The sequence below is a fragment of the Camellia sinensis genome, unplaced genomic scaffold (assembly GCF_055761805.1).
Source record: "Camellia sinensis isolate YWXY unplaced genomic scaffold, ASM5576180v1 Unanchor1, whole genome shotgun sequence".
NCBI classification, from domain to species: Eukaryota; Viridiplantae; Streptophyta; class Magnoliopsida; order Ericales; family Theaceae; genus Camellia; species Camellia sinensis.
The window spans coordinates 9,458,710-9,472,585 of NW_028128987.1; the positions used below are offsets into that span (position 1 = coordinate 9,458,710).

The 13,876-nt window shown below is 33.7% G+C and overlaps 1 protein-coding gene across 1 annotated transcript; it reads right to left on the minus strand.

The window, feature by feature from the left end:
• Nucleotides 1–496: 496 nt before the first annotated feature.
• LOC145814073 (uncharacterized) lies at nt 497–3,252 on the minus strand. Its single transcript, XM_082910598.1, has 5 exons — nt 3,106–3,252; nt 2,821–3,000; nt 2,409–2,631; nt 1,891–1,948; nt 497–1,139 (listed from the first exon to the last, which is right to left on the minus strand). The coding sequence occupies exons 1-5, from the start codon at nt 3,250–3,252 to the stop codon at nt 497–499; spliced, it is 1,251 nt and encodes a 416-aa protein (XP_082766724.1).
• Between the last annotated feature and the right edge of the window lie 10,624 nt (nt 3,253–13,876).

Consider the following 13,876-nt stretch of genomic DNA (forward strand, 5'->3'; position numbering starts at 1 on the left):
CGTATTGTGATGAGCATAATTGATGCGATTTTTGGAACTCGATTTTTCTGTAATACACATACTTTGTGTAGGAATGTACACATTGTTTGCATGACATCATTACGGATAACATACACAGGTGTGAATATTTACATTTCTTTTCATTCATAACAGTTGTGAATGTTCACACCATGTCAATCTCTATGCATGTGAAAGTTCACATCACAGCTTATATTCATGTCAACATTGACAACAATAAGGTAATAAAGTTCAACCCATGTGCAAGTTTTCACATAATATGATTCTTTTACGTAAGTGTGAATGTCCACATCATGTATTCATCATTACAACTTTAACAAAATATTAGTTTCGTACCCAAAAAGAAAAAGAAAAAACACAAATGAAATACTAAGTTTGCCAAACCATTATTTTGCTTGCCAACACAACACAATCTTATTTCAAAAATGAATATAAGAATCCAATGTAAAACACAATGTTGAAATGAAAAATGTACATACTATATCGGCTCCTTGCATGATTTCCGATTATGGCTCCCCAACTTATCACATCTCTCGCACCGTATTTGCTTCAGTTTCTCACCCCTTGATAGGATCCTATTCTTTTTCGGCCTTCCGGGTGGTCTTTTCACAGTTGGTGGGTGTATAGTGAAGTCCGTGGGATCAAAAAGCGGCTTCTCCACTGATGGTATAGGGAATATGGCACCCGAATAAGCTGCACGATATGTCTCTACATGAAAGTAATGTTCTACACAATCATTGAGATTGTAGCGGCTCTTCTTAATGACAATAACAACATGGTCACATGGGAATCCGTTGATTTGCCATTTGAAGCAAGAACATGTACGCCTTGCAACATCAACTATAACAGATGGTATCGAATGAACTTCAAACACATCCTCATTGACTTTGCTAACTTGCCAAGACCTGCTGTCATTGAATGGATCCATAAGCCTTGTTTCGAATGTAGGACAAATAAGCTCATTCCATTTGTTTGCTTGGCCATGCTGTGCAGACATTTGCCGCATCAACTGAGTACGAATTGTGTCCACCATTTGAGTGATAGGAAGATTACGTGGTTCTTTAATCCAGTTATTAAATGACTCTGCCGCATTGGATGTCATCTCCCCATAACGCATGCCCCTGCACAATATCACAAACATTTTACAATATGAAATTTAACAGGTCTGAACATTCACGTTGACAGATGTGAACATTAACATCATTCACAGTGAACATTAACATCAACTTAAATGATAGACAGATGTGAACATTAACATCAACTTAAATGATAGACAGATGTGAATGTTAACAACAACAAAATATGACAGATGTCAACATTCAAATCTGTAATACATTGCATGACTGTTTGAAAAATTAACAGATGTGAACATTCACATCATTCACATCAGTCATCATTAGCAGATGTGAACATTCACATCATTTACATTGAACATGAAACACAATTGGAAGATTGTTACCATTCCAAACTGAAAATTCACATCGCTATCATTCTAAACTTGACAAATGGAACACTTTAGGAAACTATTATTACCTGAAGTATGAATTTGCCCAGTGCTCAGGTGCCAAGTCCTTGAAAAAATTATGTGCTCGTTGTTTACCCTCCTCTTTTAATTTTGCAAGCTTTTCATGGAACCCTACCACAGTTGGCTCGTAAGCACAGTCACCCAAACTACTTACTAGGTGATCCCTGAATCCATTATCAATTCCTTTCATCCAGTCTCTTAAATTGCTCTTCAAGTGTTGTAAGCAATAACCGTGATAAGCCGATGCGAACACCTTTGGCATAGCTTCTAACAGACCAAGATTACGATCCTAAATAAAAGTAATTTGGCACTTACCATCAACAACCTTCCCAAGTTCATGCAAGAACCACGACCAATTGGCCGTGGTCTCTGAATCAACAATCGCAAATGCAACAGGAAACAGACCTACAACACAACACCAATACACAACTGTTCACAATATTCCAAAGTGAATAGAAAACAATACAAACGAAACAGGTCATGTGAATGTTTATATCTACATTGCCCTATTACTATTGTTATTTTTTGATTCAAGTTCATAAACATCAATGATGTGAACATTCATATTAACGACCATTAATAATTCATTGTTGATTGTTGAGTCATTGATAATGTGAATATTCATAGTATTGTTCATTAATGGATCAACTGACATTAGTATACATTGATGTGAATATTCACATCAGTGTATAATAATGTGAATGTTCACATTACTGTCATTAGCAGACACAGATGTGAACATTCACATTAGTGCATACTAATGTCAATGTTCACATTACTTATAATTTATCATTCACTCATTTGTCCAGACTATGCTGCTCAATGTGAATATTGACATGAATAGACAACTAAAAAAAATACTAACCATTGTTTTCGTCTTTCGCTGTTGCCGCAAGTAGCTGACCTTTGTACTTTCCTTTGAGGAATGTTCCATCGAGAAATAATAAAGGCCGACGAAAATTGAACCCAAAAATACACGCAACGAATGACACAAAGAAACGACAAAACTGTTGACTACTCGTATCATAGTCAATATTGACATAACTCCCCGAATTGTACTGCATCACAGCATCCGAATACCACCGCAGCTGGTCAAACGATAATGAGTAATCTCTATAAATTCCAGCCTTTGCTTTCTCCACACCCAACCATACGACATGGTAACTTACATCTAGCCCATAATCCCTCTTCAAAATAGTCACCACATCACACGGCCGAGTCAACGGCTTGTCCCTCACAATTTCAGATATGGTACTTGACACCAAATCCGAACTAACTCGCGGATTCTTCGATGTTCGGACATCCGTACCACAACTATGCACATCACTAAACCTCTTGATATAGAAAAAACCATTTGCTTGTTGTGCTCCACAATGTATAGCCCACAAGTAGCCTCTCTCCTCCCGCATTGCACATACAGCAGTAACTCTTGTTGTCTCGTTCTTGACGTATGTAAACTGAAACCCAAATTGGATGGCATACTTACATAAAACATCACGAAATTCTTGTGCACCTCCAACAAACCGTTGTCCCACATACGTAATACCATTTGCCTAAGAGACTGACAACAACACTTTTTCCTTATGATGGTAAAATCTCCGTAGTGCATCAATTTCTTCCTCAACCCCTACACCTAGCAATCCCGAGCTACTTGACTGACCAATATCACTTTTCAACTCAACCACAACTTCTACATGTTGTACCCCCATTGATTTAGCAAGCAGTAACATGTTCTGAAATTCTTCCTCATTGTCCAAATCACACTTATTAATCCCAGGTAGTTTACAGAACAATGAAATAGAACCAGCAGACAACTCATCCCATTTTTCACACAAACACTCCACCAAACGAGAATAACACAATGCGCGGGAAACATTTATTACAGTTGTACTACAACCATATGTACACACCAACATCATAAAGGTATCCATCTCCTGTAAAAACACAAAAACACAACAATGAACAGTAATCAAAATTGATATGAAAATTCACATTGTGCAAAAATTAGATGACTATGTGTACAATTCAAGTGCTAAATCCATAATTCACATTAAGAAGATATGAACATTCACATTGACACATATACATATTCTTCGAATTATATCACCCACGCAGAGTCTCATTAGGCAAACATCAAAGTAAAATGAGAACATCAACAATCTTCACATAATATTAACAAGATGTCAACATTTACATTGACACATATACTCTGAATTATATCACACACACAGAGTCTCATAAGCAAACATCAATTTAAAATGAGAACATCTACATTCTTCACATATTCCACATTTCCAAAATGTAAACATTCACATTAATACATATACTCTGAATTATATTATCCACACAGAGCCTCATTATGGATACATCAAAGTAAAATGAGAACTACACATTCTTCACATAATCTGAATGAACTCCCTTCCACAAGACCACGTAAAATGCATATAATTGAAAAAACAGAGCATCCGATCCATATCAATAAAAAAAAAAAACAGAGCATCTGATCCATCATATGAATGAAACCATAAACTGAATATGTATTCATAACCAAATTGATACTAACCTTAATCATGCAATCCGACAATCGTCCAGAAACTCGAAAACAACTGATTTGAACTAGTTATAGTCCAGAAAATGTGACAACCGAACACCTTCCTCTTCGTCGTCTTCACTCGAAAATCACCGAACCAGACTACAACAGCAAGAATGAAACCCTAGCACATCCAAGCCTTGGAACTAGCATGCAAAATAGAAACGTATCCCTCCGAATTGGAATGATGATGAAAAGTGTAAAATAGAAACTGCCAAACTGAATCAGCGAAGAAACAGGCAACGTAATATGTATTAACACTGTACATATATATATATATATATATATAAGGGCAAAATAGTCCAAGTAAACATATTAAATTAAAAAAATGGACCTTATGGAATAAAAAGAAAAGTTTATGCGACTAATCAGGTTATAATATTCCTTTGTGGACCTAATGGGTTATAACAACTCTAAAATAGATTTATCAATAAAAATCCCAAAAATATATACAGGAAGACCCTATTTTCAAAGCTGCTTAATCTCCCATATATCTTAGGGTCGGCCCGGTTTGCAAAGAGCAGAACTTTGAATATTGTCTCGAGTTCATAAAACTAATTTTCAACAACGGTTTTATTCCATTTATTTCATCGTACTGTTCTGTGATACTTTGCCTTTGCACAGAAGGGAAGTTTCAAGCAGTTGAAAGACTGGTTTGTGATCTCTTTAGATAAGGTGATATTGATGAGAAAGCTACAGTATCACCCTATATTGAGTTCTTAGTGAAGGAAGATGAACCCTACGAATTTCTTGAGGTTCTAAAACTAGTTGAGGAAATGCATTAGAATGAGAGGCCAATTATTTAATTTCTAATCTTTTTTTTTTGGGGGGGGGGTAAGAATCAAGCATGCAACATGATGCATCAGACTTTGACTATTACCAAACGTGGATTATTTAGTGATGACAGGATAGACATCTTTATGTCCATATTAATCATTTGATGTAAAACTTGGGAGCTTGTGCATGACCAAGAAGTTATATCTTCGTGGTTATTCTATTTTCTGGAGTGGGAATTAATCAATTCAAGCTGACAGTTGACTGGAAACAGGCATGATAGATTCAACATGCGAATTGATGTTATAATGCTTAGATCCATTTTCCTCAAGGCTATGTACCTTGACTTGACATGCTGGGTAGGAATGGCAATGGAGTGAATATTAATTTCTCATTTTATTCTCTTATTAAATTTTTTCTTATTTTTCAACCCCAATTTCCTATGGGGACTACCCTACCCATCGCTTAATGGGTTTGAATTTTTCCAATCCATATATATATATATATATATTTTAAGTAGTTGTTGCTAATATAAACAGATTAATTGAAATATAAACAGATTATTTTTTTCTAATTTTTTTACAAACTAGAAACAATTAACAATATAAACAATAAACATATTATCCTTCTTTTTGGCATTTCTGAGTTCAAAAAAATAAAATAAATAAATAAACAAATTATTTCATCACCACCACCGCATTTCTTTCCTTCACTATTATTCTTTTTCTCTCTCTACAAACTTTCTCTCTCTAAAGCTTTAGTCTTGTCTAGTCATGGCAGAAGAGGGTTTTGAACCTTACCATGTCCCACAACATAGTAGAAGAGACAAGCTCAAAGTGCTAGCCCAAAACAACCTCCAAGGGTGCGTACGTTTACTCTCTCTCTACGATCTCTCCCTCATCTCCTCCGATCTTGGTCTCAGCCTTCTCTTCCTCCTCCAACAACACCACCGCCCCGTCGACGGTCGTTGATGCTCTCACCAGTGGCAGAAACGATCTTCTTCGAGACGTGGCGTCGACGCAAGGGGTGATTGAGCGATGAGGAGGAGGAGAAGAATGCTGGAGATGGACATGTCATCATTGTTCTAATTTTTTTGTTTTTTCTTGTTTTTTTTTGGGGTTTGTAAGTAAATTTTGAAGCTGGTTCTATAAGTAAAAATTATATGGGTTTGTATGTATGTAATGAATCAAGTGTATGATATTTTAGTTTGGCGAAATATGATCCACCAAACAAAAATCATGGTAGTCAAAACACGTGGAGAAATGGGCGGGTACCCATCCCTGACCCATCTCTGACGGATATTTAAATTTTATCACCTATCCAACCTGGCGGGTAAGAAAAATGGGAAAAATCTATGTATTCGAGTTAGGACTCCATGGATACCCATTGTATATGGTATAGCATGCAACAAATTTCATCAAAGCTGATATAATTTTTGGAGCTTTTGTTTGAGACAATGGAAGAACGGCAACTGCTAGACTTTCCAAAGTGGTGTGGATCAAGGTGACTATCTAGTATCTATGTATATTCGTGGCCTTTCTATCTTGTCAATTTACGCATACAAGCATTTCAACTATGGCTCTCTTATCGTATCAACTGAATAGGCATAATCCTTGATGATGAGGAGTTCATTATTATCGGTAGGAGTTAATTGAGTACAGGAATATCCAAAACACCAGCAAGTATCTTTTATCTTTTATTTTTAGTTACTTGGGGTGGTATGAGATGATCTAAATAAGTGTACTTTTTGACTTTTTATAAAATATGGGTTGTGTATGGGTTGAGTTTAAAGTGATGTGTTAGAGAGGTGATATGACTTAAATAAGATGATATAACTTAAATAGTATAGTGACTTTTGACTTTTTTAGATCATGCCAAACAAGATCTTGTTCCCTTTTGTCTCAAAGATACAACTTTAAAACAAGTTGATCATTGAATAATTTGTAGTGAACTTTAACAAGCTTCTTGCCGAGTATATGAAATTGGCATAGAATTTTGATTCCTTTTGCTGAAGAGTAGTCAGCATGTTTGGTTAGGATTTTTAGAATTTATTTTTTAGAAAATTGAATTTTTTTTATTTTCTTTATGTATTTGTTTTCACTGAATTTTTTAGTAGTTTAAGATATTTTTTTTAAATTTTTTAGATACACCTAATATAAATATACTTTAAAAGTATAATATTTGTAAATTTTTTTAGAAAATTCATTAAATATTAAAAATACGAGAATTCAATACATTTTTCATATTATTGTGTATTTATTGATTTTTTAAAATATTTTTTTTATAAATATTTTACTTTTTAGATACATTTAAAAAAGTAAAAAAATTATTTAAAATTTTAAAAATATTTACTAAAAAAAAACACGAAAAATAAAAAACAAAAAACTCAATTTCCAGAAAATTGAATCCATAAAATTGAAACCAAACACACTGATTGTTATTTAAGACCAAAAATTAAACCCAATTTACAAGTCTAGTGATGCGATAATCAATTAATATATTAAAGGCAACACTCACTACAGGAAAAAGGAGGTATGGTGGCGGTTTTTTAACGACGTTTTTTAAACGTCACTTTTATCAGTATTTAACGGCGTTTTATAAACGTCGCATATTCTATTAAACAAAACAACACCGTTTTATAATGGGAGACGTTTAAAAACGCCTCCAAATGCGGTAGGCGCCCCTTTTGTGAAACCTATTTTGAATCAGAACCCTCTCTAAGCATAGTACACAAGACGATTTTGATCGAAGATTCAGAGTGCTCTCTCTCTCTCTCTCTCAACCCTTATACGCACACATCTCTGTCTCCCTTTCAACCCTCTCTAAGCTCCATTGAAGATTCAGATCGAAGCGATTTTGAAGCTCCATCGAAGATTCAGATTGAAGCTCCATTGAAGCGATTTCGAAGCTGCATCGGCGAGGTAGCGAGCTCCACTGTCTCATTTGCAAAGATTCAGAGATTCAGTGATTTCCAGAAGCTTAGATCTGAACTCTGACCCCTTGATTACTCGCATTTCAAGCTCTGATGGCGGCGAATAGTCTACTTTGTTTCTAAACTTTAATCAGTACTCTCTCTCTCTCTCTCTCTCTCTCTCTCTTCTCGGTTTGTTCATGTAGACAAATTGTCCTTTCATTTGACTGCATTTGTACATGCTATTAGTTGGCTGTAGTTTCTTTTTAGCTCGAAACTGGTGTTTGATTTGGATGTCCTATGGAGTTGAATATGTACATTTTGAGTTTCTAGGGCTTCTTGAGTTTGTTGAGCTGCGCGGTCTCCTCTCTCTCTGCACTGTTTTGAGTATAAGATTACCAATAAAAAAATAAAAAAAAAATTGAAATTTCAGAACACTGTTGCCACCATGAGGCATATAAGACCTGATGTTTGATTATTTTTAATCCCATTAGGTATGGCCATATTTGACACCATGAGGCATATAAGGCCTGATGTTTCCACTGTATGTGTCGGACTAGCTGCTAGGTATATCTCTCTCTCTCTCTTGCATCCACATATGCTTGTTCACTGTGTCGGACTACCATTTGTGCTTTAGTGGGGTGGGTGTAAATTATGGTGTTTCATATTTGTGGTGGTGTAAATTATGAAGTTCATACGATGGTTATTCTTGACAGGGGTAGAACCAGAAATTATGTCTAAGGGGCCAAGGTGTATGCATAAAAAAAATTAAGTTGCTTTTGGTACATCACTAACAGAAGATAATTTCTCAAGTGAGGGTTGCGAAAAAATCAATTTAAGCAAAGAAAAATAACCATCAGTGTTAGTTGTTTTACCAGTTTTCCACCTCCATCTCCTCTTCCTAAATTAATTGTTGAAGTAGGTTGGTGTTTCTGGTCATCTTTAAGCAACTCTTCATGTGAAACCTGCTTATTCCAGAAATTGATAGATTTTTCCATGGTCTAACTAAAACCTGGTAACCTGAAATTTGGGAATGAGATGATCATGTTATTATGATAGCATTTTCTATTGTATGGTGTAATGACCTTTAAGTGCCACCTATCAACTTTTGTAGCTTTTCGTTCATTGATAGCTTTTAAATTATCATGTTTGGCTTCATACAGATTAGATTATCTTGGCATGCCAGCCATGATGCTTACTTCTAGTAACTGTCTTGAATTACTTTCACTTTAATTTTTAATTGATGATTTGATAGTATTTTTAACTGTAAGCAATATGCCCTTGGGAGTACTTTCTCACATGATTTATTTATTTATTTGCAATTATCACAGCAATTGATATCAAATTATTGATCATTGATAAACTAAAGCAAAGTTATCATTGGCTTTGGTTGCTGTTCACTAGATTATAAGGTTCACCAAAGTAGTTTTTTTTTTTTATTAACGTAATATTTTCATTTTTAGATTACCCTATTTGATGGGACTTAAGGCTTGGTTTGGTTTGGTAATATTTTCATATTTCATATTTATTTTAGCTACAAAATATAGAAGGTATAACAAAACCATTAAAGATCGGTTTGGGACAATTTTACAAGTTTGTGTTTTTCGTAACAGGGTGATTTTCTACTTTGTTTTGAAGAACCTGATTGAGTAGCACCCCAAAATTGAAAGTTATTCTTATGTATGGTTGCAGCTCATAAATAGTGCTTATTCTATATGTTTGTTCCTAATTGCGAAGTTTGTTTTGCTCTTGTGTGTTTATCTATATCTCCAATGTTTAGGTCAGCAACTGTTGATTCAGATCTATTTTCAAGATACTTCGGTCGCTGACCAGTAATTACTGCTCAAGGTCGAACACATCCTGTCTCAACACACTTTCTCGAGGATATATATGAAAGTATTAACTATCTTCTTGCTTTAGATTCTCCAACTTATCTAAGAGATGATACATCTACAAAGAAGGTATCTTAATATGTGGATCTTAGATTTTTGCTTTTAAGATTTCAAGTTTGTCCTACCAATTTTCTTTGGTACTCATGCAGAGTGTACAGAAGCTTAGTGTTTTATTTCTGTGAGTTATTTCCTTTATTTATTTGTAGTTAATGAAGTATTATTTTGAAAATCAATCCTTATGAATTCTTGAATTTCATGGCTGCAGAATGATCCTGTTAGCAACCACAGGGGGAAGAAAAATCTAGTGTTATCTGGATGGGAAGATGAATCAATTCTGTCTGAAGATTTCATAAATCCATACTATATTCCGAGTACTTATCAAACATATAGTGATCAAACTCGAAAGAATTTGGTAAGCATCTTGGAGATGTACTTTTTAAGTGTTCATAACATATAACTGTTGCTTTTATCTATGATGGTGACCCTATAATTTTTCCTGATCTACCACAGAGAAGGTTGAATGAAGATGTTATTGATTATGATCTTCTTGAAGATCTGGTGCATTACATTGATGAAACACACCCAAGGGGCGCCATACTGGTTTTCTTACCAGTAAGTCCAACGAATGCTTTCATTTATGTAGTTTTGATTTTATTGGAAAAACATAGTATGTGTCTTTGATTAATTGCTGAAGTTATTGTTGTTGCATAAATTGCATGACAGGGAGTTTCAGAGATCCACACATTATTTGATAAACTAGCTGCTTCTTACCAATTTGGTGGAAGATCTTCTGAGTGGATAAACTAGCTGCTTCTTACCAACGGGGTATCGAACGTTGATTTGGAAGAAGACAACACAGAATAATTTGAAACCCAACTCTGTCGGATTGTGAGAAGCTCCTTAACTCCGAATGATCATCATGATGGATATGAAGTGGCTACATGTAGAATTTATGTGAGAGGACAGGGCAAAAGCCATTGGAGGGAATATGATGAAGCTTTTTTTATTTGTTCTTGTTCTTTTACTTTTCCCCCCCTTATAATTCTTTTTATCCTGTTTAATTGGATTATAGCGTACTGTATGGTTCCAAATGTATCATCTGTTGCATATAGTTTAGGCTCACCTTTGGATATAGTTGGAAGACAAGTGGTATTTTTAATATTATAAGCCATATTAGTGTGCTTTCTATTCCTTTTTAATTTTTTGGGGCAAATTACACTTCTTGACCATTTTGATTTTAATTGATGTATTTAAAGTTTGAATTGTTGCTATTCTTAGGTATGCAATGCATTGTTTCTTATTTTTAATTTTGTTTTCAAGCTTAGTTTATTTATTATTTTAATAAACATCAGTTATTAGTTCTTAATAATTGTTTGACAGGTATTTTTTTTGTTCAACCATATAAAATTAACAAAATTTAAAAATTAAAAAAAAGGCTATGGCGGCGTTTAAAAAACGTCACTATATCCCACCCCAACAGCTAAATTTTAAAAATGTATAAATGTCTATGACAGTGTTTTCAAAAACATCGCTAAATGTCATAATGACATCATAGTGCGGTTAGGCAGGACATTTGGCGGCGTTTTATACTAATATAATGACGTTTTTCAAACGTCATAAAGTTACACCGACGTTTGGTACTAAACGTCACAAAAAGAATTAGAGACATTTTTAGTACTTTTGGCGGCGTTTTTTAAACGCCGCTAAAAGTGGATTTTCCAGCATTGACTCTCTCATATCTTCTCTAATCATCAATCAGTTATATCACTTACACATTATTAGGTCTAAAAAATAAGCTTAGAAAATAGACTTGTATATCATTTTTCTTTGCTGAATGTAATATAAGAAGCCAAATAGATTTGGTTTTTGTAATTATTGATGTTAATAATAATATTTAATGATGTCAATATTTTATGTTATTTGTTTAGGATAAAATAATAGAATAGAGAATCTGTAACAAAAATAAATAAACCTCAGGGGAGGCTTTTGTCATTTTGGAAAGCTCATGGAAGGTTTCTACCATTTCATTTAACTTAGAAGAGGTTAGTGTAATTAAAAACTAAATCTCAGGAGAAGTTTTTTTTTTTTGATAAGTTAAGAAACTTCATTGATGAAATGAAGCATACAAGTGTTGGGATACATCAATAAAGAGGAAGAGAGAGGATACACCAGCAACAGCACAGCAAAAAAAGACCCAGAACTGAAGCTATCCATCCCCCACGGTTGGCAAGAAACCAACCAAGGCAAAGACCAAAAGCCAAAGAACCTACAACAGAGTTTAGACAGAGTAACCAGAAATCATACAGCAAACTTGATCTGGTGAAGGTTGGAGACAATATCGTGCACTAAATAATCTTCTTTCAAGAGAAGTTATTGTCATTTCAGAAACCTCAGGAGAGATTTATACATTTCTGTCATTTTGGAAATCTCATGGAAGGTTTTTACCATTTCATTTAACCTAGAAGAAGTTAGTGTAATTAAAAACTAAATTTTAGGAGAGGTTATTGTTAACCTTAGGAGAGATTTATACATTTCAAATCTCAAGAAAAGTTAGTGTAATAAAAAATGAATCTCAAGAGAGATTTAAGTCATTTTAGGAATCTCAAAGAAGGTTTTTGTAATTTCATTAAATTTTAAGAGAGATAAGTATAATTTATCCAATCTAAAATCTTAAACTCTTTTCGGCACCACCGCACGTATAGGCTTGAAATTTTTTCCTTGGCAAACTTGGCTAAACTCCACGAAACTAGCCCAGTCAGTGACACTATTAAATTGGGTAAATTTAAAAGGAGAGTGAATATTATGTATGTATATATATATTTATATATATATGTACTTATGTATGTATATTGTGTATATATAGCATTAAATTGGGTAAATTACAATTTTAGTCCCATAGCTTAATTTGGATTTTATACTTTTAGTTTTCTTACAATATTGTCCTTCAATCTTGTACCGTTAACATTTTGAATAGAAAACTAACACATGCAAAATTGAGGGATAAAAATATATTTAAAGAAACTAAAAGGATCATTACTGTAATAAATAAATTATACCACTGTCTTTATTTTATTTTATTTTTTTGAATCACACTTTGGTCCCTCTAATTTTACACATCGTTTTTTTCGTTCAAAATTTTAATAGGAAGTGTTTGAGGGATTATATTGCAACAAAGCTGAAAGTGCAGGATTCGATTTGAAATAACGAGGACAAAAGTAAAATTTGACTCAAACTAAATAGACCAACAATGTAATTTAGCCAATTAATTTAATAGAAAAATTGTCATTTAGTTTTCACATAAACCTCAAAATTTCTTTCTAATTTCATGTATATTCAGTTGGAGGAGGATCCGTCAAAAATTTGGATTGGAGGATACTATTTGAGCACGTGGGTCACCACAAGTCATATTTTGATTATCTGAATTGTTTATTTTGTCGGCCACTTTTTATATTTCATCCACATAAAAAATCAAGTCAATCCGATAATCGTAGCCTATTTAACTTGTAATGTTTCTCACAAACAATTAAAATAGACGACAATTGTGTTTTTAAAAATAAATCATCTATTTTTCTAATGACAAATAAGATAAATTGAATAGATTATGATTATTAAATCGATTTAATTTTTGTGTCAATTAAAAACATAAACTGCCCGATAAAATGAATGATTTTGATCTTCAAAATAAAACTCATGATGAATCTCACGGGTCCAAATAGCTCCTCCCAATCTATAATTTGGACTGAAGAGTATCTTTCCCAGAATGGGTCCATGGGCAGATTAATAACTTTTCAGCCTCATGCATGTACTGAATCTAGGCATAGTCCGCTAAGGAACCCAGAAAATTGCACTACATTGACTAGGCATTTATGGGGATTCTATTTGCACTTAAAAAATTATTAAATATATCTAATACTCTATTAAATTATTTAGGTTTATAATTTACTTTTAATACTATCTATATTTTTTCCTCAATCTACCCTTCAAAATACATCTAAATAATAAATAAATCAAAACTCTAATTTTAAAGACAAACTCAATTTGTGTGAGATCAAAATCAGGATTCATGTAATGGGTTATTGCTAGTATATGTAGGAGTGAAATATTTCTATCAATTAGGTCTTGCAGCAGATTCTTGTTATAGTGTGAAGGATTACATCAATGAGATT